At 43.9% G+C, this 27,926-nt stretch overlaps 1 protein-coding gene and 1 long non-coding RNA gene across 8 annotated transcripts in view; one reads left to right on the top strand and one right to left on the bottom strand.

The window, feature by feature from the left end:
* Positions 1–27,926, top strand: part of LOC144584256 (uncharacterized) — a 159,410-nt gene that overhangs the window by 126,627 nt on the left and 4,857 nt on the right. The gene's annotated exons all lie outside the window — the stretch shown is intronic.
* Positions 9,919–25,944, bottom strand: FTCDNL1 (formiminotransferase cyclodeaminase N-terminal like). 7 transcript variants are annotated; one of them, XM_020795349.3, is made up of 6 exons: positions 25,777–25,944; positions 23,213–23,335; positions 19,387–19,482; positions 16,622–16,774; positions 13,318–13,509; positions 9,919–11,368 (listed from the first exon to the last, which is right to left on the bottom strand). In XM_020795349.3, the coding sequence occupies exons 2-6, from the start codon at positions 23,325–23,327 to the stop codon at positions 10,929–10,931; spliced, it is 996 nt and encodes a 331-aa protein (XP_020651008.3). In that variant the 5' UTR covers positions 23,328–23,335; positions 25,777–25,944; the 3' UTR covers positions 9,919–10,928. The 7 variants fall into 7 exon arrangements, with proteins under 7 accessions (XP_020651008.3, XP_020651010.3, XP_020651007.3 ...); XM_020795351.3 differs by lacking the exon at positions 25,777–25,944 and adding an exon at positions 25,599–25,757 and having other exon boundaries at positions 23,213–23,332; XM_020795348.3 differs by lacking the exon at positions 25,777–25,944 and adding an exon at positions 25,325–25,756.

Below are 27,926 nucleotides of genomic sequence, written 5' to 3'. Positions count from 1 at the left end.
ATGCATAGTGAAGCGAGTAACTTGGCCAGCAGGTTGTTGAGATAAAATTTAATCTTTGTGATGCACTTCTGAATATTAGTCCAAATCAGTACTTCCGTCCCAGTTTGCAAAATTAAAACGGTATTTACTCTCTTCAGCCTAGCTTTAATTAATGTATCATTACTGTTTCAAAATATGACCAGGTCTTTTAAGTGTTTTTTTTCCAAAGATCTAGTCCACCAAAAGATAGATGGCAGACTTAAGTAAATCTTAGGGAAGAGGCCACAGTTTGTTTAAAATATTTGTACCCCGCCTTTCTCCTTGAAAAGGACTCAAGGCTGCTTACAAACAATGAAAGACAATATTCAAAGTTGAAAACAATGATTTATTCTAACACTTTGACAGCCAAGAGGTTTAACTTTGTATGCATCCCCTTCATCTGATGTGCATTTGCCACATATCGGGCTAGTCTTGATTGTTCATAAAAAGAAGTTCAATATTTACGTCTGAGACATTGAAACACCCACTTGTGCTTCTTGTACACAATGTACTTTCTGCTGCTCAATAATGTGTTCCTCTTAATTGCTCTGATATTAAATAAAATAAAATAAAAATCCCAGAAGAACTTCTGCTTCCAGCAGTAATTTCCGTCTACCCTTTGGAGGCCAGGCTGACAATGATTTACTGAAATGTGTGACGAGCAACATACGAGGAAGCATTAAGTATTTAATATCTGGGGTGGTTATTGTATGTGGAGAAAGAAGAAAGCAATATTGTGGGCTGGTGCGATTTCCAGATGGAAAGATTAGGCTATAAATAGGAGGCGAATATCAATATCCAGTATCAAATATGGCAAGAGAGAGCAAGGAAGGCCACAGCTGAACAGTTCTGTAAGCTGATTCATCTACATGCAAAAGAGATTTAAGAAATTATGGTCCCCAAATGGGGAAATACAACTCACCTTTACTATGGGGAATGGTTTGGTCCACAGAGTGCCAAGCACCTTTACACGCACAGGCAGAAGACCTGCAAAGCAGCATCCTATGTGTTGCAGGGTAAGGGGCAGGGTGAGAGCACAGATATTCGTTTTCCATGGACAGGAAGTACAAGGGATGCTGCTAGGCATGGAGTAGCCAAATGTGCAGTAAGAGGGCCAGCGGATGGGATCAGATGCACATGGGCATTGGCTGAGAGCACTGATCTCGAGAGAGGCCTGGCCAGAGATGACCAAAAGCTGGGCCTTCTTAGCAATTGCTCCTCACCTTTGGGACAGTCTCCTGCCTCAAACTCACCTGGCCCCTTCACTGGGAAGCTTTGACCGATCACTGAAAACACGGCTTTTCGAGCGGGCCTTCCCAGAGTCTAGAACATCGTTAACACGATAGCTGTTCTGGCGTTTTATACTATCCATTCCACCATCTTGCCTTTAAATTGTCGTAATTTTTCCTAGTTTTGGTATCTTGCTTATGCTCACTTGATGTTTAATTTCTATTTTTATTGTTATTATGTTTATTGTTTTTTATATTATTATTTGTTTTCGAGTTATAAACCATGGCGAGTGGCTCTGACAGCCAGATGGGCAGTACAAAAGTCAAACGGGCATTTCAGTGTGCTTGCAAGCCAGTCAATACAGTTGCTGTGGCAAAAATCAGAATCTGCGAATATGCTTTTTGAGGCATTTATCTTGCTGTCAGAATGGGCATGGATTGTTAACCCTTACAATTGCTAGGGTTGCTGCTTACCTTAAGTCACACATAAGCTGCACATTGCTTGCAACTGACCTTTGATTCCATGTTACAAGGTGTTGTCGTTCTAAAGAATTGTAGCTCTCAACATGCTGAAGCACAAATCACACTTCATTCAAAATAGGTAAAAGTATAACACAGTAAGATTTATTTTCTTTTAAAGGAATACTTCTCAAAAAAAATGAGATAGAGAAAGTTAAAGGGAAAGAGCAGACCGTTCAGACGTCTAGAGCAGTGGACATTATTCATTTCTTTATTTCTTTATTTGTTGTTTTTTGTTTGTTTGTTTGAATTTAATACACCGCTCCCATTACTGCTGCAGCACTACTCTGGGCAGTTCACAATAAAACACATAGTTAAATAACTAATATAATAAAACCATAGACAAGCAGTTGTTAACAAGCAGAGCTAAGGATACTGTTAGAGAAAAATGAATTTCCTTCAGAAAACAGTAACCTTTCAGAGCTCTTTCACCTTGTATTGTCTTTCACATTGCCTGAACATTTTTTTCACCCAATAGCTTTGCAAGGACTGTTAGAGCCAATCACAATATCTTGGGGGGGGGGGGGAGGATAAGAATTTTGAATGTGTCCAAGAGCTGGGACTCAGTGAGGAGTGCTTTTTGCTTCAGTTGCTCCTTCTGGGTTGGATCACCATGTGCTGAGCTCCTAGTACCTTCACACTTGGATTGTTGCCTTCCTGCCTGGTGTCCATCACAGATCCTTTCCTTTATTTTGAGTTCTATCAATTTCTTTGGATTATTTTTGCTGCTGCCAGACAGCTTCTCTGTACCAGCATGTCTCCATGGGACTATTTCTTGGATTACACAAACACACACTCACATAATTTTGGAGATTCCCACCCCCCTTTGGAATCCCTCTTGGATTATTTTTGCTGCTGCCTGCTGGGCTGAAAAAAGAGAAGCAAAGGTAAGAAGTGATAAAGGGAGAGAAACTACCACATATTCCATTTTAGTAGTTTTTGTGGGAAGTTTTGTTTCTACTTTCTGCCTTTACTTGCTTTTCTTGGTTCTTGGGAGAGGTGGCAAGGCGTGGATACGTGTATTTTCTTCTGGGGGGGAATGCACTTTCCCTGTTTGACTGATTTTTTCCAAGTTGTTATTTGGTTAATTTTCTGTGTACCTATCCAATGAAAGGTGCATGTTTTCATGGGGGCTTTTTTGTAACTTTTTGTAGGCAAGGTGGCAGACTTTGTGACTGTGAGTGTTCCACTGGGCTGTGTGGGTGCTTGTTGTTGGTTGAGCACAACTTTGGTCACAGCTCTCTTGTTCTCATGATGATTTTGCTCTCTCATCTACGGCTGCCTGGCTTGGAATAGATTCATTTTCCGTTGCCCTGCCTCTACCGTTTTGGATTAGTTCTCTGGGTTTTTTTTAAGGCTTTTAGAGTGCCAGGAAACACAAATCATACTCATATAACTGAGTTAGAAGGGTCCTATAACATCATTGAGTCCAGCCCCCTGCTCAATGCAAGAATCCAAATCAAAGCAGATCTGACAGATGGGGAAGCACAGATGGTAAATAAGAAAGAGGTTTGGCCTTTTTGCATAAAATGAAAGGACTGGCACATACAAAAAATCCCCACCCACTCCAAAACACAAACAAAAGAGACATCACTCTTAAATAATATAAAACAAAAATTTTCACCATGCACATTCCTACTCACTGCAGATTTTGTACAGGAGACAACTGAACCTGAACTGAAAGTTCCCAGCAAGATGTCAGAAGGTTAAACTACATATGTCAAATGTAGAGCATGGAGTTGAAGGTTTCTTTCTAATTTGGAAACAAGAGTGTGGGTCCTTCCTGGTCCAAGTCAGCTCACCCGTACATGGGGAGGGGAAATCAAAATCTCCCTCACATCATTTCCTCCAACTTAAATCTTACTTCCCACGAGGGCTAAAAAGGGTTGTGGGGAGGGGCTCAATTGGTAGTGGAGCAATATTCAGTGACATAGACCAATTTCTGACACGCAAACAGTAAGGCCGAGATAACTAGGAGTCTCCAATGCACAGGGGTGCCATGTGAATGTGCATGAGTCCCGCAGCAACAGAGGTGTCTACACCCCCCATGCATTCATTGAGAATAAGAAAGGGAGCAGCACAACCACAATCCTGACACTGGTGCGGTCACAGATTTATATATGTATAGAGGTTGTTCCACCTAATGAGGGAACTACAGAACTGCAGGATAGCTCAGTGGTCTAGGCACCTGCCTGTGGAGCCAGAGGTTGGGAGTTCGATTCCCTATGGTGCTTCTTTGACAGGGGCTGGACTCAGTGATCCATAGGGTCCCTTCCAGCTCTGCTCAAAGCTCCCACTGGAATGGAGAAGCTCTTACATATCATAGGGGAGTTTCACACCTATAGTAAATGTGCAGGCACATGGGTCAAGGGAGTATGTGGGTGCCAAGGCGAGACCGTATTTCTTCTTCTTCCTCCTCCTCCTCCTCCTATGTTCAATGAACACATATGTGAAGTAATTCAAACACTTCATAAGGATAGTCTGATAGAGACACACTACAGCCCCCAGAATTCCCCATGGAGCATAGAAGCCTGGGGAATTCTGGGAACTATAGTAAAAAAAAAACACAACCACATCTGCATATCTCTAGTCTGGAAATGCGTCAGATTCTTTAGCTATTGGGAAAGATCCCAGTTCTCAGCATCACACATATATCCTGATCAATGATTTCAAATACTGTGCTCTACAAGGCACACCACATTGTATTTTAACCAAAGACATTGGCCCATTACTCTTGTGCTCTGTTGCTTTCCCATTAGTCTGAAAATTAGTACCAGTCTTCCCCTCCCTTCTTCCCTTTCTCCTGCCCCTCCTATATATATAGTATATATATATATACACACACAGTATATATATATATATATTAAAGCAACATTAATCACTAATCTCTAAGCACATGTTTCAGATTTGGTAAGATGATCAAACAAGAACACTTACAACTGATTCTGTTCCAGGAAAAGAGTTCTTCCATCGTATCAGCTTCAGAATCCCACCCTTCACAGACACCCTCTCCCTCCCCAGAAAAGCCTGGGAAAACAGATCGGCCAGACAAACACACATGTTATGGATAAATATGTTCATAATGTAAGTCCTTGCTTCAAATATTATTTTAAAGTTCTTAGTAAAAACTATCACCATGCTTTGTTAATCAAGCTTTAGATCATCTTTCACATGCCTGTGCCATCATGACCCCAAATTATTGCAATTTATTTATTAGCCAAACCCAGTGCGAGGGCTGTTCTGCAAATAAAAGGCTTGCACTTAAGTCAAAAGGCACAGAAAGGCATGCACGAGCCTCTAGTTCAACTCAGCATTCACCTTTGATCAGTAGTAGTGGATCTGCTTCCTCTTTGCTAGTGGATTCCCAGGCGTCACATTCATAGCCTCTTTTCCCAACTTTGCTGGAAAGAATTCTCAATTGAGGGCCCAACAGATCTCTTTGGCTACAACTCCCATTATCCCCAGGAAAAAAAAAGTGGAAGCTGCAGTGCAATAAAGCCTAGAGGGCCCAGACTGGGAAGGCAGCCCAAATGCAGCCGAACCCAAGTAATGCCAAGTATTCTTCTCCACATCCCAGCCCCCCTTCAGTTGTCTTCCCATATGTAAAATATTTAGACTGTAAGCATCTCAGTACAGATACCCATCCTTGCACGTGCCATGCCATACGCACTACGGGTGGAACGACAGCCATCTCATGATCTAGTGCAGTGCATTTTCACATATGTTGCGCGCTAATCTTGACCTATTTCTGCTTCCACCTTAAAACCAGCAATGATTTGACCTGTCTCCAGCATAATCCTTTCTGTGTAGCCGACAGCACATGGCTTTGGGAAGGAATGACCTCCAATTCTGGCTTTCAACCATACAGTGACACACACGCCACCTCGCACCAATGCTCAACGGGCAATTTTCGGCTGCCCTCTTAATCTAATTAATTGGCATATGGCCCATGCGTCCCTGTGCCAAGATGAGATCAACAGTGAATCCTACGACCTACAGGACTATTGCCTAGGGGGTACACATTTCAGTATGCAGTAGATAGTGGCACATCTTTCTATCAGAGAGACTGATCTTATAAAAAGGCTAGAACACCTCTGTGTTTTGTTTAGATTCCTTTTTTTTTAAAGGACACTTAGCCGTTTGGCTGCCCCTTCTCAGGAGCCCATGGCTTAACGAGGCAGGACCAAAACAAACCTTCCCTGTTGCCCCTGAACTACTGCCAAGGTGCAGGATACAAAATAAGAGATTGTTGATCTAGGGCTTCTTAAAAAGTAATTGTCCCAAGTGCAGCAACATGAAAACAACATTAACTTGAAGCAGCAGTAAAATTGTAAGGTGAGGAACCGCTATCTAGTTACAGATTATACTGTACAAATGCTAAGAAAATTGCTTTTCTCAAATTATATCTAAAATTCCTGTTTGGAGGGAAGGTTTTTTATAAAAACAACAACACTCGATTCTGTAATTAAGGCCAAACAACAGAACAATTTAAAACTTTTGCAGTTCTTGTAAAAATCCCCCCAGTAACACTGAATTCTCTCTCTTCTTAGTCCCTCCTTTTGAAAAACCCCCAATGTGCTTTTGGACAAAGAAAACAAAGAAATCATTAGCCTTGTTCAATAAAAAGGGTTGTAGCCAAGGAATGCTCTCCTCCCCACCCCCTGCGGCCCCTCTTAATCTGCTCTGGATGGCTGGGAGACCCATTGGAACAGATATGGGGAACTCAGAAGGGGAAAGTCAAAGGAGGGGAGAAAGTGTATTTACCGTATTTTACCATGTATTTGACCCCTCCCCCCAATGTATGACAACCTCCTAATTTTGACCCTTGGTGGAGGTGGAGGAGCAGTCAATGGGCAACTGTTCCTCCACCTCCATCTCTCCTGCTGCTGCTGCTGCCTCCCCCGCCCAATCACCTCATCCATTGTGACCGCTGGGGCTCACCTCCACGGTCATCATGTTAAAGTGAAATCAGTAAAAAGGCACTTCTATTTTGGATCTTTTGAGCTGCTTGCTTTTCACAGATTACCCCGAACAGGGCCTTAACACTGATTTTGAGACTATGTTCACTACATATACTATTGACTAATGTTTGGAGACCATTTAAATCAGGGGTGTCCAACCTTTCACCTTCCCTGGGCCACATTAGAAGATGAAAATTTGGTTTGGGCCGCACATACATTTGGTTTGGGCCGCATGGGGGGGGGGCAGCCCTAGCCGTCCTCCGCAGCCCCGCTCCAAGAGCGCTTACCGGCAGCTGCGATCTCACACAGCAGAGGCTGCCAGCTTCGACTCCGGCGGCTTTATGGGGCCGGGAGGGGGTCCACCTGTTGACAGGGATGGCGCAATGCAGTCACGCAGCCCCCCTGTCCCCTCCCCTCCCACTCCTTCCTTCCTTCCCTCTCTCCCCCTCTACTGTTGTGACATGCCCCGGGCACATTCCGGCCGCAAGTGCCGGCAGTGTAACTTGAAACTTTGGAATTTCTTTAAAAATAAAAAATTGCACTGGGCCGCATGACGAGCTGACCTGGGCTGCAGGTTGGACAAGCCTGATTTAAATCATGTGCAAGCAATACACTACCATCTACGTATCACATTGTTGGTAGACACGCCCATGACAATGACACAATCATTTGAATTAGTAAGTGCTTTGCTGAAGATGTTTCCAGAAAGCAAATTGAAAAGCAGAATGAGCATATGAAGAAATTACTATTTTTAAAATGTTGCACATGACACAAAGCTAAGACAAAGCAACTTATATGAAGTCCACCAATGCTTCTATGGCAGGCCTGAGTTTTAAAACAGAATTTCCTGATCCTGGCCCTACTACTACACATCCGGCTGATAAAATTTGGTTCTTGGGAATAAAGCAACTAGTACCAGTTACTAAGCTACACACACAATTTTTTAAAATAAACAGAGACTATTGCATTACACAAAAACTGAGTGGTAACAAGTACGTATCAGTAACAGCAACACTGTGACAAACTTTATTAGATAAATTACAAAACATTTTCCAGGTTGCACAATCTCTGCGTTAGCCACTGGATGGCCAAACAAAGAGTAACAAGCAAAACAAAGAGGTTACTTACCTGTAACTTCGGTTCTTTGAGTGGTCATCTGTGAATTCACACTAATGGGTTTAATCTGCGCCTGCACAGAGCTCTCCGGAATATTCTAGAGCTCAAACATGCGTTTGCCAGGACCTGCCGCCTGAACACACGTGGTCCACCCGTCCTGGCAATTACCTCAGTTCCCAACAGCCCGCCGCTGCACATTAAGACAGATGTGACGGACAGAGGGGAGGACGGGCAGGAAGTGTGAATTCACAGATGACTACTTGAAGAACCAGAGTTACAGGTAAGTAACCTCTCTTTCTTCTTTGTGGTCTCTGTGAACGCACACTAATTGATTAACAAGCTTGCCTCACAAATGGAGGGACGTCATGGCAAGACTGAGGACAAGACTGCACAACCAAAAGCCGCATCTGCCTTGGCCCTTACATCCAAACGATAATGGGATGCAAATGTCAATGGAGTGGACCAAGTAGCAGCCTTGCAAACATCTGAAATAGTACACCTCGCAGAAAAGCCATGGAAGCAGCTATTGCTCTTGTGGAATGAACCTTAATCTGTGCAGGCAGAGGCTTTTGAGCAAGCTGATATGTGAGGCTTATGGTCTGAACAATCCATTGTGAGATGGTTTAAGGAGATACATGTGTCCCTCTATGTGGCAAATGGATAGAAACAAACAAGTCTCTTAGACTTCCAAAAGGGGGCAGTTGTTTTGACAAAGAATGCCAGAGCTCTTCTCACATCTAGAAGGTGGAGAGAGCTCGCCTGCGATCCGTTGCTGGCGACGGGAAGAAGGTAGGGAGGACAATAGGCTGACGGACATGAAATTTGGAAACAACCTTAGGGAGGAAGGGGATGTCTGGATACATCGTGACCTTATCTGGATGAAATTGCAGGAACGGAGGGTCTACTTGTAGGGCTGCAAGTTCAGTCACCCTACGGACCAATGTGATAGCAACTAGAAACAACACTTTAAAGGAGAGTAGACGTTCATAAGAGGTGGCAAGAGGCGCAAAGGGTGGTAACAAAAGGCGATGAAGAACGATGTGCAGGGACCACTGTGGTGGAGGAAGGGGAAGGTCAGGATGGATGTAGGAACTGAGGTAATCGCCAGGACGGGTGGACCATGAGTGGTAAGGGAGCAGGTCCTGGTGAACGCACGTTTGAGCTCTAGAATATTCTGGAGACCTCTGCGCAGGTGCAGATTAAACCCATTAGTGTGCATTCACAGAGATCACGAAGAAGAACCATTGTTGGAAAAGATGATTTCTACCACAGTAGCATCACTGCTGCCCTCTGGTGGATGAAATCCCCGAGAAATGTAAGCTTTGGCAACAGACCTGAGAGCAGCTGCAGCAGCTTCCTAACTGTCCATGAAATATCTCCAGTTGTTTCTCTTTTTTTTGTTGAACAGAGCATGCCACTGATTTGTTACACAGTGTTCAGCTACTTGAGGAATAAGCCAGCATGAAGAAATCTGCTCGTCTAAATGCCACTAGCCTGATGAGATCTGTATCCCCTCCAACCCAGATTTAATGGGAGCAGGATTTAAGGGGGGGTCCCAAGGAAAGGACAGGCAAGTCCCAGGTGTGCTTGTAAGGAGACAAATTTAATGAGTAACTGACCGTTCTCGCAGCCAATAGCGAGAACGGCTGATGGCATGGCTCACAAGTCATGGTAAAAGCCCAAATGCCTACTGAGTGAAATAAGCTGTCTTTATACATTTTTGCTGTTTGTACCAATAAATCACAGCCTATTATAAGTTCACCTGCTTTGAAGAGGGACAGAAGCATGTGAAATCCTTCCTACTCAAGTGTCCTGTCATGAAAAGTTCAGGTATGGATAAACAAGCTCGTTAGCAGTGTTTGATAAGCACATCTGTTCTCTCCAGCTTCCCAAAACATCATTAGCACAGCTTGACCGTCTTAGCTCCATCCTGGAGCTGTCGGAACACTGCTTCATCGTGTCCCCACCGACAGTTCCTCTAAATACCGGGCCTAAATGTATGAAATCTTGAAAACAAGAAATTCCTCTCCAGTATCTTGATGCTGAACCAGATAATGCTAAACATGACACACGACTTAAAATTATTCCAGCACTTAACATTTATTATTGCAGCACTTAAAATTATTCCAGCCATGTCACATTCATTGCCCCATTAATCTGTCACCATGACCTTGTCAAGTAAGTGGCAATTGTTCCTCTAATACCTCGGATGAGGACCACTGAGGGCAAGAGGCACCCACCTACTTGTATACTGAATACATGGGTCAGTGAGATTTAAATAGGGGACTTCGTGTTTCAGCACGCTGTATCTAACACCACAATCTCACTAACACTTTCATGGAGCGAAGTCCCATTATGTGCCATGTGACTTATTCCTGAGTAAGTGTGGATAGGTACTGCAGCCCATACCACGGTGCTTCAGCAACTTCCAGGGCATCTCTAGGCTCCATGCATGAATAATACAGGTTCAGTACCAACCACAGCCAGTGCTCTGTGACCGGATGGCCCAGTTTTGAGCCCAGAATCAGTTGTGAGAAGTGGAGACATTCCATTTGCACAAACTGTTCAGACAACCACTGGCAATGCATGTAGCAGAACTGGTAATGAATCAGAACTTGGGAAAGCAAAAGCTATGGCACAGTGTATAATTCTTACTTATTGTTTTGATTCTGTTAGAGCTGGGCCAAGCTGGGCATCAGGTAGAAGATGGCATCCACTCTTTGCAGATTGCAGCACAGGCTTCTTCCTCTCCGCGTAGTTTGGCTGCTTCTTAGAGGAGTGGCACCTTTTTCCTTTGTTTTTGGACGCCCCTCTCTATTGTATTTTTACCCCCACGGATCCTCAGACCACATCCAACTAAGAAGCATCCACCGACAGCAGCAAGAAATGCCCCAAAGTCCTCCGTGCTCCCCTACGGTTGGGATTTCTCTTCCTGCCACAGGGCAGCAGGACCGCTTGAGACAGCACTGGAGTTTACAACCATTAAAAAAAAGAAATACAGAGGGATGCCCTGGTTCCACCAGGCCCATTTGTCCCTTCCTCCAAAAGAAAGCTTCAGAGTGGTAAGGAGCAGAATGTTCACCTGTCACATGAAGATGCCACCTCTCGCCCTCCAGAACTCCCCAATCCCATGTTCGAGTGCATGCACAGCACAACGCTTGCATTCCTCCGGCGTAAACCCAACTAGGGCAGTCCCAACTGTGTGGACTCCACAGCCTCTGGCCAACTTCTGAACAGTAGACTCTATCAATTGGGGCGAGACATAATAATAGGTCTTCCCAAGGATGCTGTATGAAACATATCCAGCCTCTTCCCTAGGCTTCAACAGGTCGTTCTGATCATCTAGGCTTTCCACATTACATGCTATTTCAATTTGTCCCTTGTGGGGGAACGCCATGGACTGCACACCTTTCAGGCCTCCGGCACTGCTTCCTCGGATGGAACCCGCTATCTTCTTTGCTTTAGCCAAGTCCTGAGTGTCGAGGGTCACGTTGCAATTCATCACATAGGGACTGGCTCCAACACCTGCAACAAGCAGCAAGGAAACCCAAGAGACTACCTGATAGAAAGCATTTCTTGAGCCTGGAAGATCTGAACTGCATGTCCAGGATCTCCCTGGCTCATTTTCAGAATAATCTATAATGTAAAAAAAAAAAAAGCACGTATACAAGAAGTGCATTTACAAACCTGTTTCCATACCTGCTCTTTCCTAAAATGCACATTTCTAAATGCATTTCAACAGGTTCCCTTTTGTGTCTGGAAAGGCAACATGCAGGAAGTGCAAAAGTCGAACAGTAAGTGATAGCTACATTCTGATCTCCACATTAGTCCCAGAGATGAGGATCAGGCCAGTTCATACTTTTAGCAGAGCTAGCCACACCAAGCAGAAGCTAAATTAATTTTTAGATTAGCCCCTGCATATCAGAATGGTTAGGAGAGCACATTTCTCACGTTGGTATAAAATCCCATTTACCCTTGTTATTCTAGAACAACAGGGAAGCTAGCATTTGTCAGAGAAATACATTGAGTTACAAAGGGTAACGGGAACCCTAATTCCAGCTAACTCAGGGAGAAAAGACCAAAAGTTACCCCACAAAGTATCATTTTGAAGTAAGAAATCTTCTAATTCTCCAAAATGCCTTTTTCCCTTTCCCTTTTTTACAAATTAAGAATTACATCGTTGGCCACCTTTAACAAGGTCACCTGTAATAAGTGACTTACAAGCTCTGATAAGCAAGGGAAAGGAAGCAGACGAGAACTCCACTGGGGGAAAATAATCATTGTAAATAGTTCCACTTAGGTATAATGGAAGGGTATGAAACTTTAATGTTTGTCTGAGGTTTCTGTTTTTCCTCTCCTTGAAATTCCGACTCATTATCTTTATAGTTTATGATCCACACCCAGAAGAGACAAATAAAGATCTTAACGGTGAACAGAAAATAATGGAAAATCTGAAGACCAGATTGTGGAAGTAAAGGCGGAAAAAATGAAACCAAAGGCGCTAATTAACATCTGGTGCTGTTCCCTCTTTGCAAACGCAGATGCAGGATGCATGGAATAGCACAGGGAATAATGACTATGAATTCTACCATTAAGGCCTGATTGAAGTATTCTTGTGGCAGAATGACGTCAAAGGCAACAGGGCTGAGAAAAAATTATTCAGAAGGGTTGCTTTTGTTTTCACTTTATATCAGGCAGCTAGAACTGAATTCAGCCGCATATATGAGTCCATCCAGATTGAATATTTAACCAGTTTAATGCAACAGACTACCCACAAATCCAAAATCTCATCAGATTTCAATTCAACACTCCAGAGACGATTAATTAGGACACAAGCCAAGACAGGGTACATTCATCTTAGTCTGAATGAAATGCATCTTTTAAAAGAAAGAAAGAAAGAAAGAAAGAAAGAAAGAAAGAAAGAAAGAAAGAAAGAAATGGGTGGTAGCAAAAAGCTTGACTGTGCATGTTTAGGGATGACCCCCCCCCCAAAAAAAAACTGGCTACACGACGGCCAAGGGTAATTTCACCAACTGGAAATGGTAGCCAAGGATGGAGCCAGTTCACTTATCATTTACAGAGCAATCCTATAAATGTCTACAGTACTCATTTACACTGCATTAAAAGTGACTTACTCCTAAGTAAGTGTGTAAGATACTAAGCCATAAAACTATACAGATTAAAAGAATAAAACTCAATAAACGTACAATATGAGCAATTTGCCAAAAGGCAAATGAATGCAACCCAAGTGATATCATTCTAGTTCAGAGATGCACAAAATGCGGTGCTTCAAGACGTTCCTTGTGCGCACCACTGAGCAGCCCTCGTCCCCACCGCCAATGGTGAAACAGTGGTGGGAGGTGCAGTCTCTCACCATCTGAAAGGATACCGTCTGCCCATCCCTGGTCTAGTTAGTCACTTATCAGACTGGCCCTACCATGAGGCAGAGTGCCATCTGTAGTTTCATGTCATACCTGTTAAACCATATCTTAATGTTGGTGTGGATCCTACATCAGGGATAACATGAGTTGCCTGGAAAGCTCCACGGTTAAACCACCCCAGCTGCTTTCTTCTTTGAACCAGGCTTTGCTTCCTTGAGAGATCCGCATGGCCAAAAAGAAATATGCTGCATCCAGGCACACATGAAGCCAAGCGCTCTGCAATATCTGAAGGACGAAAGCGGCAGAAGGAAAGATCACCCCTTAGAACACACTCTGCCATGATTCCCTCCAGAGAAATTGGACTACAATTTCCATGTTCCCCCAGTCAATTATGCTTAGTCCTCTTTCAAACCTCCTACTGTTTGCTCTGCAAATCTCAAAGCTTTGGACTAGTATACATATATATATATAAACCTGCCAAAAACAATTTTAAAATATATTTTTAAAATGTAAATATTCCAAATTCCTACAACAGGAAAATCTACTATGCTGATCTATTCTGAAGCAAGTCCTACAGAGCCCAAGGGAACTTCCTTCCACAACAAGTTTCTAAAAAGAAATGCTGTGCTTTGTCCAGGAACTTAGGAATTTTAAAGGATTTCCATGGATCATTTGGGTTTGTGTTATGTATAATAAAGGCTTTTTTTTTTATCTCTGTAAACTTGAGATAACTGTGTATAGATCAGTAGTTCCCTTTATTAAACCTTGTTTTGTGATGGTCTGATGACTAGATACAAATAAACAAATCTGAATCTACTTCTATGTGAGTCAAGGACTGCAAGCCGAAACATCCTGGACATGTGATTCCGAGCAGGCAGAAAAACAGAAAATCTCTTCAGACATGTTTCACAAGTTCCTATCTAAAGCCCTTGTTTTCAAGGTTCAAGGTAAGCCTGGATTAGGCAGGTCTCAGAAGGAGGGGGGGAGCATAGGCTCCTTTCCTTGCTAATTCCAGTTGCCTGCCTTGTGGATTCTGCCTCCCATCCCTCCCAGATTCGTTGCCACCTCTGCTACTGCCACCTCAGCCACCCCGACTCTTAGCAACAGGCATTTTGATAGTGACCATTTTAAGGACCACGGTGTATCAATTCCTGAGAAGCATTAGCTGGGGGATGTTCTTACTCTGTTTTGTGGGTTTCCATGGGCACCGGTTTGGCACCTGTGTAAAGAGGACATTAGGTAATACCGGCCTTTAATCTGATCCACAGGGCTTGAAAAATGCACTCGTCCGCTCATCTGTGATGAGTGAAAAATGCTGCTCAACGAGTCACAGCTCCCTGCCTGCCTGCCTCTTTCCCCTCCACCTCTCTCTCTCTCTCTCTCTCTCTCAACCTGCAGTCCTCTCCTCCCCAGTCCTGCAAAAGGAAAACTGCCCTCAAAAAGAGAGTTTGAACAGTACATAGAGATATAGCTCTGCAGGAGAATGTAGAGTAGTCCCACGCTGGAGAATATGGAGATTCCCTGCTCCAATTTCAACCGAACGAGGACACATCTTGGGGTAGGAGGGAACTGTGGCTCCTTAACAGGCCAGGCGCTTTTGCTTTCAGTTTTATTTTTGCTGGAGACATTCAAAAGAAAGGCATTCAAAATACAGTGGTGCCTTGACTTACAAACACCTTGACCTACGAACAATTTGACTTACAAACAGTTCCGGCCGCAAAATTTTGCTTTGATTTGCGGTTGGAGCTTTGACTTACAAACGGAAAAAGGCAGGGGAAAAAGGTGGGAAATTCAAACCGTTGGTGGCAAAGAGGCTGCTTCTTTGTAGCTCTTTCGCCCCAACGGTTAGAGCAGGGGGTCAGGGAACTTTTTTTTACTTCTGCTAAGCAGGAGGAGGAAGGAGAGGCGGGGCGGCTCTGGATCGCCAACGGGCGCGGGAAGCCTGTGTGCTCCCTACCCATCCCTGGCACGGGTTTACGCGCCACAGAAGGTGTGGGTCTACTTGGGAGTAAGCACTACAGAAATTGCGGGTCTACTTTGGAGTAAGGGCTGCCAAAGGCCCTGGGCTGGGTGTGCGGGTCGGAGGGGCTCCGTGGATGGGGCGTGCGGCAGCGGCGCAGGAGGAGGAAGGAGAAGCAGCCGGGTGCTTTGGAAGCCCAGGAAGCCTCTGCAAAGGCTTCGGACTGGTAAGGTGCTACTTTTTCCTTTTAAAAAAGTTGTTCTGGGTGGGTTTTGGAGGGTAGGTTTGGGCTGGGGGGGTTACGTTTCTGTTTTGTTTTTTGGGGTTTTTGTTTGTTTGTTTTTTGCAGTCCCAGCATGGGACTTGCTCCAATGTTTATTTTTGGATTTGTTTTTGTTTTTGTTCTTTTGCAGTCCCAGCGTGGGACTTCCTCTGTTTATTTTATTTTTTTATTTTATTTTTCTTATTTTTTTTCTTCAGTTGGAACAGATTAATCGGTTTTCAATGTACTCCTATGGGAAATGGTGCTTTGACTTATGAGCGTTTTGACTTACGGCCACCGTTCCAATATGGATTAAGTTTGTAAGTCAAGGCACCACTGTACAAGCTTCATGACCCCACAGGCACACAGGCAATAAAGCAACCCAAGTCTGAGGGTACATAATACAATTTATTTTGGGTTTGCATGCATTGTTACGTAGAAATGAAAGTGAACAAGTGTCTAGTTTAAATTTGTTAAGATAAATTGCAAGGCTATAGTCCGGTCATACTGACTGGTGCAATTTTTGACTGACTAAAATTTTTCAAGCCCTGCTGATCCAACAGGATTCTTCTCCTGGTCTTTGTGTAAGACCAGGAACTCGTAAGAGTAGCTCTCCGGAAGTTACTGAGTTACAGCTACCATCAGTTACACTCATCTCTGGCCATGTTGCTGAGAATGAAAAGAACTACAGTGGTGCCTCGCTTAACGAGGATAATCCGTTCCAGCGAAATCACAGTAGAGCGAAATCCTCGTTAAGCGAAATAAAAAATCCCATTGAAACGCACTGAAAACTCGTTCAATGCATTCCAATGGGCTGAAAAACTCACCGTCCAGTGAAGCTCCTCCATAGGGGCAGCCATTTTCGGTGCCTGTAAAGTGAGGAATCCATCCAAAAACACAGCGGGCAGCCATTTTACACAGCAGGCGGCCATTTTGAAGCCGCCAATCAGCTGTTTTAAAAACGTGGTAATGCAAAGAATCGGTTCCCGAAGCAGGGAACTGATCGTCGCAAAGCAGATTTTGCCTATTAAAACATCGTTTTCCGATCGCAAAAGCGATCGCAAAGTATTCGGTTTCGTCGTTAAGCAAGGCACCACTGTACAGTCCATCTACATTGGGAGGGTACAGGTTCTCCCATGGTTGGCAAAACCTCAAGGTATCCCACTTTTGCTTACTTCGAGCCACGGTTCCACACTGTTCCACGCTGACCCCTGACAATGGGTAAATGGGTACCAAGTCAACTGCTCCAAGGCAGGGATGGATTCCAACCTGCGACGCCATATCTATCAACGAGAAAGCTTCTGTGCAAGCAGCAACTACAGAGCAGCCTAACAACAAAGAAAAATTCAAAGAAATTTTGTTATTTTGACGTATATACCGCCCCATAATCCTAAAGCACTCTCTAGGTGGGTTACAACATAACTATGCAAACAACACTCTGTCCCCCAGAACACTGGGTACTGTGCCATGAATTGAATCTGGAAAGGAAGACTAGATGTGAGTCAGTCTTATTCAAAATACCTTAAAAAGATTTTTTTTAAAAAAAAATGTACAAAGAAAGGACAGAAAATAGCACTTCTGTCAACTGTTCTACAGGAACAAGTTAGCTCCTCTTATTTATACTAAGCACTAATAATTTTTTTTGAGAAATTTCAAGGTCTTGTACCTCCTACAAACCTACTCACCTTGCAGAACAGCTGCTGATGAATCCTGCAAACATATTAAAAGATCACGGCCCACTTATTATCTTGCTGGCTTTGCTATTCAATCACACTTTACAAAGCATTCTTTTTCCACTCAAGTACCAAATGCTGTCGTGTCAATATTTACAAGCACTTGACACTCACTTGCTAACTTTGCTTGGCAAATCCATTTTGATGCACATCATAAACATCCCTACAGAATGTTTCTAGCAGAAAGAAGAAAAAGATAATATTTTATTCTGCTCCTCCATCATACAATCGTATCTCAAAAGTGAGTGTGCCCTTTGTAAGTGCAATACTGAGCAAATTATGAATGGAACAAAAGCAAGCCCTTGAAAACTATGCTAATGTTTAAGCACATAAAATCTATACAACACGTCCTTCTTAATCCTAACCAAACACTGGTGTTTTCACCAATTATCATTCCAATCCACTGACAGGATGTCTTGGTGTTTCAGGTCTGTCTCCTAAAATAAAATAAAAAGCTGTGAATAGAAACTGGGCCATCAGCACCAACAGCAACCGACGTAAATTTTGGAGCAGCTCCTTCTTTCCCAACTTCTGAATATTGGCTTGTTTTGCCCCAGAGTTCTGTACTCTTGATAATATAATTTCAGAGAGTTCCTTTTAATTAGTATCACTCTACTGCAATTTATTTATTTACTAGCAAAAGGACTCATCTTTGTAAGGGTTAGAAATGCCTCAATGCTCAGCCCCACCCTAGCGTTCTTCCTTCCCCCCCCCCAACTATCTTCTCGTCTCAAAGGTTCCTTGTCCTCTATTCTTTTCATCTTCCTTTATGCCACTGTTCTTTCTGCTCACCCTGGTCCTTTACTCAACAGCAGGGCCTTTTCTTTCCTCTACCTTCCTCCCCTCCTTTCCTTTCCTTTCCTTTTCACTGAACAGCCTGCGTGCCCTTCAATCGGGAAGAGGATTTGTAGTTCACCTAGGAGCCATCTAAGAAAAGGGTATTCCAGGCCTGACAGCAGTTTTGTCTGCCACCTAGTGAACGAAGGCAGTATTGCAAGCTACAGACAGACCCGAGATCATCTAAAACAGGCAAAATCCAATTTTAAACAGAAACAGATCTACTGAATCCACTGGATTTAGACACATGTTCGGCAATTGATTCAAGGGTCTTCTTTTGTTGGCACCAGAGAGCTTTGCAGACACCCTGGAATGCCAGAAGGACAAACAAGTGGGTCCTAGATCAAATCAAGCCTGAATTATCTCCAGGAGGCAATAATGTTGAAACTAAAGCTGTCCTATTTTGGGCACATCATGAGGAGGGAGGACTCTCTGGAAAAGACCATCGTGCTGGAAAAGGTGGAGGGCATCAGGAAGAGAGGAAGACTGAATAGGAGATGGACTGATTCCCTAAAGGAAGCCACAGGTTTACAAGGGCTGAGCAGGGCAGCTGAGGGACAAGGTCCTTTTGCAGGTGGCTCATTCATAGCATCACCCGGTGACTGGACAACACACAACAACTACATCCTTAAAGTGCATACCCCTAGGAACCTTTAGTATCAATACTACATTTAAGATGTTTTGGTCTGTCTCACTATTGCAGAGACAGAAATACATTCTCTTTTATTATAATAGATTTAATTTGATAAATTGATGTCTATATTTGATTTAACTCATGTTATCCTAAACTGGTCTTCAGTAAGGAACCTTTCGGAGTGGCTAACAAAATTAGATGCATGTTAACAGTGGCCTTTCAGCTCAGAAAAGTGTTGTTTAACGCCCAGTGTAGAGTCAGTGTAGGGGTCCCTGGGCCACAGGTGACCCTTCAAGGCATTGCTGAGACCCCAACATCTCCCTTTCATGAAGAAAGAGGGTTTTTTTCCCCCACTCTGGGGGGGGGACATGCTGCAAGCCCCGTCCCCAGCCAAGTGAAAACCCAGAACCCCAAAAAGCCAAAACCATAAATTCCTGCCCAGTGACTTCCAGTTTCCCCGCCCATACCTTTTTTTTTTGGCCCATTTGGGAGCCAGATACAGCACCGCACACGAAAATTTGACCACAGGTCCCACGAATGTCTTTCATCCCTATTTCAGTTCCTCATTCACTAGAAACTGGAGCATGTTTTCTGGCTTACAGCACACTTCTTGGTATGTCTACTCACATAAAAATCCCACAGTGTTTAATAGGACGTTTAGTGTGTAGGACTGCAACCTTATGGTGCTGAAACACACCTTTCAAAGGAAGAAAAGAATCAACAGGGGCCAACTCACCTAGCTTGTCCACGGGAGCTGCTATTGTTATGACAGACCTGTTATAGTCATGATCAGAAAAAATATTCAGTACTGTTGCTGGGAAATGCTCCTGACCTGTGGGCAAAGAAGGGGGAAAATGGGGATCAAGTTTTTGCGGTTATGATACCAAATAAAGGCATCAGATTCAGCTTAAGTCCATGAAGTGTATTAAACATAAATGGCACGAGGAATTGGGAATGTGTGGCTTTCCAGATGTCGTAGGATCACAACCCCCAACACCCGTAGCCACCAATACCTGAAGTCCCAGTGAACTACGCCCTGAGCTAACTCCATTCACTTGGAAGTAAGTCCTCTATTGAGCTGAGCTGAACTTATGTGGACATCAGCACGTTGGAGCAGCAGCTTTTAGCTCTTGAGGTTCTAAATCAGGATGAGCAACGGTGATCACCCAAGTGGACCACAGCTGCCCTAACCCTTCACTGTTGGCAATGCCCGCTAAGGCTGATAGGAGCAGTAGCTCAAAGACATCTAGAGGGAAGCAGTTGCTCCCCTGTATTCTCCATGTTAATTAGGCGCAGTGGTTCTTAACCGTCGTTACTCAGGTGTTTTTGAACTGCAACTCCCAGAAACCCCAGCCAGCAGAGCTGATGGTGAAGGCTTCTGGGAGTTGCAGTCCAAAAACTCCTGGGTAACCAAGGTTAAGAATTAGGGAAACACGGAGGAGTTTTGTACACTACCATCCACTGGGCTTAACTCTTAAACCCTGAAGCATAACCCTGTGCACATTTGCTCAGAAAACAAGCAACATTACATTCTGCGGGTGTTGCTTTGTAAAACTCTTTAGGATTGCAACTTCAAACTGATTTGAGAGTCATTTCCCTTTAGTCCTGAATCTGCTGTAGAGAAAGAACAGAGGATTTGCTAAGGGTGGATTCTCAGCACTTCCCCAAACTGGAACTCTCAAGATTGTCTGGGGGAAGTCAGGGTGATCACTAAAGAGTTGGAAAGCAGGTCTATTTTTGTGGAAATATACCCTCAGTGTGATCAAGGTAACATACAGTCCACCCCATGAGCTTCAGATTCAACCAAAAGGGGATGATACAAAATACTCTTACAAAGAAGTGCACACAGATCACCATAATTCCCCTTCAAGCAGAACATGCTAGTTAGTTACTTGCCTTCAGCTGCATAACAACTCCTACAGATTTTATTCGAAAGCCCCTTTCTGCGAGCTGAAAGGATGCAGCTTGGCATAGCTCACCGACTCAGGTCTCCGGCTGCAGAGCCAGAAAGCTGGGAGTTCAATTCCCCCCACTGGGCCTTCTTGACAGAAGCTGGACTCAATGATCCCTAGAGTCCCTTCCAGGTCTGAAGTTCTAAAACTATATATTAAATGGTTGTCGCTTCATAAACACACAGCCCAAAATGTTTGACCAAAATGTAGCTGTGATAAAATCATCTGAAAGTCAGAGGGCTGGAAAGGATTTTTGTCTTATTCAGTCTCATCTCCAGCAAAAGAACTATAGCAATGCCGACAATATGAGAGATAGGGAGAGAGAAGGTGTAGAAGCCCAATCTTCAACAAACTTGGAGGGATTGTAGAGGAGAGTCAAGGGAATCTTCCCTGCAATCTTAGTGTCTCTAGGTGCCAGGGGTGGGTGGGTTATAGCCCAACAAATTGAAAAATTAAAAATCCATGGATTAGCATTCGTTGGGGGCACCGATTCATACAAATATAAATTGATGAATTAGCAATTTTTGAATGAATTTGGTGATTCATTTATTAAAAATTCTTGCCCATCTCTACTTATGACCATGCAGAGCTGCTGCATACTAGAGGAAGCCATACTACAAGGGACAAGGAGAGTAATCTGATGTGCAGCACCTTTTTATATAACAACTCTCCCCCAGTTATGCGACTCTTCACTAGAAAACAACATGTGGGACTGTCATTTCCAGCATTTATATGTGAGTGCTGTTGCTTATCCAACCGAAATGGCAGCAACCACATACAGAACAGTAGCATCAGCTAGCTTGCAATAACCCAAAGGTTTGCAGAAGCACAGAAAGACTTTAAGGAAAAAACCTAAAGAGGGAACCTCAAAAATAATCAGCATGGACCAAGTCAGCTTACTGGTCATAGTTGGGGAAGGACGCCAAAACTGGGCATAGATACATACAATATATATATTTGGCCCAGTTTTTGAGATTGGGCAAAATCCTGTAAATCAATTATACCTGCGGAAGGCAAATCACAGCTGCTTCTCACTTCAAACAAATGTCACTACTTAGATTTCTGGGTGCACACCAACTGATTAGGTTGGTACATGCCCAAAAATCCACATGGGGGCTCATTTATTGCCAGTGAGAAACCAATGCCTGTAATGCCATTTGTCTTCCACCAAAATAACTAAACAATAGGATTTTGCTCATTAACCTATGCCAGTCTATTCAGCTGTAGGGCTCATCAAGCAAAATCCTGCTGGCATATCTTTGCATGGTGTAACCCACATCAGGTACCAGTATTTAAAAAAAATACCTCCCCATCCCTCTCCTTTTAAGTTCTCAGTCTATGTGGGCCTCTCTTTTGCCCTGGGAAAGCCTTTGGGAGCCTTGGGGCCAGGAGGAGCTTGAACAGCATAAAAACACCACCAGATTGCCATTGGTGGGCTTAGATTGCCCGCTAGTGGCAATCTAACAGGATAGATTGTTAACTAATCCAGAATATGCTTGTGCGGAGTTAAGCAACAGAATGTTGTTTAATGTGTTCAACGGGACTTCCTATCAGTTGACTGTGTGCATGATTTCAGTCTAGTTTTATGACTGGAGTAGAAAAGGAAGGGCTCCTCAAATTGGCAGGACTCGGAAAGAAGCCATTCGGAACAAGACAGATCTGCCAGGGCCATGCTACAGTATATAATGTGATGCCAATATTAGAGAAATATTAGATTGACGGAACACCTACGAACATCTTCTCCCTGAAACAAACGTTTGCAGATTGGAAGCCGCTGCCAAGAATGCAGTCCTCTCTGGTGCCACCTCGCACTTCCTCTCTTGCAAATTCTTCCTTCCCTTGTGGGCATTAAGTAGGCCTTAGTGATTTCTGTGCACCGCCACCAGCCACGATTAATGGCAACCACTTTTCTTTCCAGGTGGGCCTGACAAACCTGTGGCCCTCTATAGACTTTTACAATCTACTCTTCCCCTCACCCCTCACCATGGGCCAGGCTGTCTGGGGCTGATGGGAACTGGAGGCCAAGAACGTCTGGAGTGTCATAGGATGCCTAATCCTGTTTCTGGGCAAAAAAATGAGACCACCATGAAGGGAGGAAAAATGTAAATATTATTTACTAACATGATATAATCTACTACAGGGTCAGTTTGCTTCTACAAGGAATAAAATCTTTAAGATTCCAATGCCATTGTTTATTTCAATTATTTTTATTCTACCACTTGGACCTTGAAGCCAACTGGTAACATCATGGAGAACAATTCACAATGAACACCCAACGATAACATTAGAACAGGAGCTCACATTTGATGACTGAACTGGAACACTGAACAACGCAGGCAGAACATGGTTGGCTGAGTAGAACAAGGAAGCCTCAACTGCCCGTTTCTTTGCCAGTTCAGCCTCAGGAGGGCAAAGAGGGATTCCACAAACCTTGGTGCCACCACAAAGAAGGCTCTACTCCATGTCCTGGCTAAATGAGCAACTTGCCCTCCACATACCGGGGAGAAAATTTCCAATAGTGATTCATTATGATCCAGTAAGTGAAAATATACAGGAGTGGGCTACAAACAGCTTAACCTGGATAGGACTATGACATTCAAACCTCCTTACCATTCTTCTCACGAATGGCGGCTCTCGCTATTTTTTCAACAACATCTTTTTTCCTTCCTTCCGAAATATTTAGGAGACAAGCAGCCAAAGGCGCCCGTGTTCTGATAGAAGCCATTCTTACTGCTGAAAGAAAAGCAAATGTGTAAGAAATCCTCCTTAATTCTACAACATGGTTATGGACACATTCAAAGAGCAGTCAAACAGCCCTAACTCACTTAATAAGAGGCAACTGCCTTCAGTCACTCCATGAGGTCCTTCAACAACATCATCATCATCATCATCATCATCATCATCATCATCATCATCATCATCATAGTGTGCCATCAAGTCAGTTCTGACATGACAACCCTTTTCAGGCTTTTCCAGGCAGAGAATACTCAGAAGTCATTTATCATTCCCTTCTTCTAGGGTTGCCCTGGGACTGCACAGCTTGCTCAAGGCCACACAGGCTGGCTCTTCTCTCAGGAGGAACAGTGCGAAGTTGAACTCCCAATCAGTCAGATACCTAAGCCACTAAGCTATCCAGCTAGCACAATATTCCTTAAGCAAGTGTTTTCCAGATGTGTTAGACTCCAGCTCTCATAAGCTATAACCTAGGTGTTATAGTAGTTCAACACATCTATAAGCAGGCAGGCTGGGGAAGTCTGCCTTAGTGCCTGGAAAAATTCCTAGGGGGGAGGGAAAAACTTACCGGTACTGTACTTCTAGGTCAACATTCACCTACAAGTTGTGTATGTAAATCATCTGGCATGCTATGCCAAATGATTTACTGTATATACAATTCTACATGAACTTAGTGAGCACTTGGAGATTGCAATGGGCCACACTACACACTGTATTACTATTTTAGTATTATTGCTATTTGTGATCCTATTAGAAAGTTCTACCCAATGTTTACTTATGCACCACATAGCTATTTTGTTACTAGGTTGATATTTTGACTATCAAACATATTGCAATTACTCACTCAAAGCTGATTGACCATCTACGGACTCACTACAGTGAGGCCTCCACTGTTTTCAATTGAGTGCTCAAGCTTATCAAGATCTTTGTACATTTTATTTCTGTTTTCCAAGGTATTAGCTATTCCACCCAATTTTGTGTTTCTTGCAGCAGAGTAGGATCCCAGCAGATGTAGAGGAAGCAGTAGTAAAAACATGGCTAAAAAAAGCTCTCCTCGGATCCCATGATATTGAATAATCATTGGCCACTCTCAAATCTTCTGTTCTTGGGCAAGGTGCTAGAATGGGTCATGGCTTTTCAGCTCTAGAGGTTCCTGGATTAGACAAATTATCTAGATCCATTTCAGTCTGGCTTCAGGCTTGCCTATGAGACAGCTTGGGTTGCCTTGGTGAATGACTCACACCAGGAACTGGACAGAAGTGTGTGTGTCTCTTAATTCAACTGGACCTCTCAGCAGCTTTTGATACCATCAACCCTAGTATCCTTCCGGGCCATCTCTCTGGGATGGATACGGGAGGCTCTGTTTTACAGTGCCTCCTAAATGGTTTGGGCCCAACCTATCTGAAAGACTGTATCTCCCTTGATGAGCCAGACCTGGCTTTAGACTTTCTCTCAGTCCCAACACGTTCACAGGCGTCTTGGTGAGGGACACAGGAAAGGACCTTCTCTGTTGCTTCTCCCAGACTCTGGAACGCCATCTGATGGGAGGCCAAATTGGCCTCATGTTGCTGTCCTCTTGCAAGCAAAGACTTTTCTCTTGAGGCAGGCTTTCTTTTAATAACTGGGTGACTAGTTGTGTGTGTTTTTTAAGGGACTATTGTATCTCTGTTGTTTTTAATGTGTTTTTGATACTGTCTTCACTTACAAGTTTTATTTCAATATTTGTTTCTTTTTTAATATTTTAAAAATCTATTGTTTTAGTTTTCAATATTGTTTCTTTTAATACTGTAAGCTACCTTAGATTCTTTTAGGAGCATCTAAGTATTTTAAATAAATAAATGCATCTTCTAATGCGTGTTACGTTTTGCATGACAAAGATAACTGGAGAACTTGAAAAACTGCACCACTTCTGCTACTGCTGCCACATTTTAGCTCTCCTTATAGAAAGCATTCCCCATCTGATAAAAATGTATATGCCAATCCCATTACCATCCATTATAGTCATGCATTATATTCATTATGCAGTGTTGTTTTGGAAGCTCCTGGCGGCTAGGATCCATGGCACCACAGCTGTTACACAAGCTCCCTGCCACATCGAGCCGCTGTCCTTAAAACACACGGAATGCAGTGGGTCTCACAGCCAAACAAATACGTGTAAGATTTCTTACTTATCATTGCCCCCCCCTTTGAAAAACATATTCCAACCTCTTATTTTTATACAGCTCCTATCCTCTTTGGCTGTCGGAGGCCCAAATAAGCTCACCTACAAAGAAAGGAAGTGCTCACGCTCTCCAACCAGGAGCAAAGGACCGGCTGAGGCGTTAAAATCCCAAAACCGGACGCAGCTTAGCCCCGAAGAAGGCGGGCCAACCCCCCTCCCCCCAAAAGGCAAAGCCCGGCAGGGCCTCTGCTCGCCAAGGGCACGAGTGCGTTTCTCCAACCTGTTGAGCCACTTGGGGGGGTGGAATGGGGGGGTGCTCCTGCTATTTGCACGGTCGCGGGAGAAGTCCCTGCCTCTGGTCCCGAGCAGATCACGCAGCAAGCGGCCAGAAATACAGAGGCCGGGCAGGAGGAGGAGGAGGAGGAGGAGGCGGCTCCCACGCGCAGACGTGGCCTCTATCTCTCCCCCCACCCTGTCCCGCACGGGCTCCCGCCCCGCCTTCAGAAAGAGCTGGAGTCTCCTTCCCGCCCTTTCCGGGGAAACTTGGCGCGCGCCTCTCGGTCTCTCTCTCTCTCTTTCGGGGAAAGGGTGCGCTCCCTGCCGCGCGCGCGCGGGGTTTGTGCCACGCGGCCACGCCGCCCCTCGCTCTTGCTGCAGACGCGCCCTTGGGGAAACGGCGGGTGTCCGGAAAAGCGCAGGGGGGGGGGTCGCCTGCCAAAGTCACAGAGACAGGAAAGGCTGTCTTCGTCTGCGCCTCTCATGGATCGGACGTTAGGACTGCATGGATTCTGCCATTCGAATTTTTGTTGTTGTTTTTGACCCAAACAGCTATCCTTGCTTTTTCTAAAACTGATAAGGGCCCACTGAGGGAGGGGAGATATTTCTCAAGGAGTGAGCGCGTGTGCGTAGAGGGCACAGGATGTATTCATTAATTTTATGCATTAATTTACTGTATGCTTTTCTATTTCATCCTTTTTAATACGATCCTAAGAATTAAAAAAAAAGCTTAGGAAAACGGAAGGATTCTAGAATATACAGCGACCTCTTGTGTTCATTCTATATTTATTTAGAGAGTCTACTAGCCCTAGGCAGGGGACGCATGAGTTCCCCCACCAACCTTCACAATCCTAAATTTCATACATTGGACACAGACACACTGGCCATAGTTGTATCCCTTACGTACACTAGCATTAAGGACAACAGTATAAACTGTAACAGCAAAGTACTGCTAATGAAGGAGTCCCTGCTTTGTATTCCTAAACCACTCCTTGCTTCAATTCAATTTATGCTGCTTTAGTTATGAGAGTGTATGAAAACAATAGGATTCTGGCCACTGAGTTGTAATGGCATGTACTTTGTGCACAAATTGTGGTAACATGCCACTATGACATTTTTTCTCCCTCCTTATAAAAAATTACTTCCAACATCCTTGATTAGCTACACCATTGCATTTTGTCACCTTAAGGATGAAACAGTACAGCAACAGTACAATTCTATTTCATTTACACCAGGTAGGTAAATATAGGGTAGTTCTGTGTGGTTAGATGAGGATAAAGCCTCTTACACCAGTAGAATAAAAGGCTGCAAACGTTGGAAGCGAACTGGGGTGTCACAAGAGAAGTGGTCTTAGGAGTGAGATTTGAAACAATGATGTACTGTATCATTCAATAATGTACTGTATTCATCAAGAGATTTCAACAGACTAAAGAGAGGGAAAGAGAACAGAACAAAGAGGCGAAGCTCTCTTTGAATTCAGAGGCAGGAAAGGAATGATTGGTTAGTGTTAAATAGTCTAGCCCAGAAATGTCATTCCTAGCCAAACAAACTACAAGCAGCATGCTAGGTTGCAAAAACAAAAAACAAACAAACAAACAAAAAAAACAGTTTCTCCAAATCAACACCCTAGTGGTTCAGGTGTCTTTGAATGCAAGCCTTGGTTTCTCTGTTTGAGAGAGCCGTTCTTTCGTTTTCATTGGGACCCAAGGCACTGAATTTGCTGCCAACTTACGAGACACACAGAGAAGCTTTCTGTATTCTTACTTCGATGGGCAAGAGCCTGTCCTGTGCTAAGATTTGCATGTGCTGTTATCATTCACAAGTCCTCTTTCTAGTGTGCCATTCATAACTGTTATACTGAGAATACATCTTTCTGTGACTGTTGTTTGCCGTGGTACTAAAAGCCTGATCCAGAAGCACACCCTGGGGGCGGCTAGGGGAAGGCGGTCCTGTGCCTGCTGACCCAGCAGTATTGTTCCATCCAGCTCAGTTGGACTCTGAGGAGACATGTTTAGGTTTGCAAATGTCTAGCTACAAAGCAGGTCCTTCCAGCAAATGGGTCAATGTGAATTTACCTAAAATATAGGGCCCCAGGAACAAGACAGTTGGGCCACCTGCCTGCAACATCAGCTATAATGAAAATACAGGCATGCA

Source organism: Pogona vitticeps, chromosome 1 (genome assembly GCF_051106095.1).
Source record: "Pogona vitticeps strain Pit_001003342236 chromosome 1, PviZW2.1, whole genome shotgun sequence".
Lineage (NCBI taxonomy): Eukaryota > Metazoa > Chordata > Lepidosauria > Squamata > Agamidae > Pogona > Pogona vitticeps.
This window is presented reverse-complemented; position numbering and strand designations above follow the sequence as displayed.

Bases quoted from the DNA above. Each gene is read 5' to 3' on its own strand.
- FTCDNL1 (XM_020795348.3), bottom strand. The intron at 13,510-16,621 runs GTAAGCAAAAGT...TTCGTCCTTCAG, and splicing joins GTGTGGAACCGTGGCTCGAA to ATATTGCAGAGCGCTTGGCT. The intron at 11,369-13,317 runs GTATGACATGAA...TGCTTGTTGCAG, and splicing joins ATTAAGATATGGTTTAACAG to GTGTTGGAGCCAGTCCCTAT.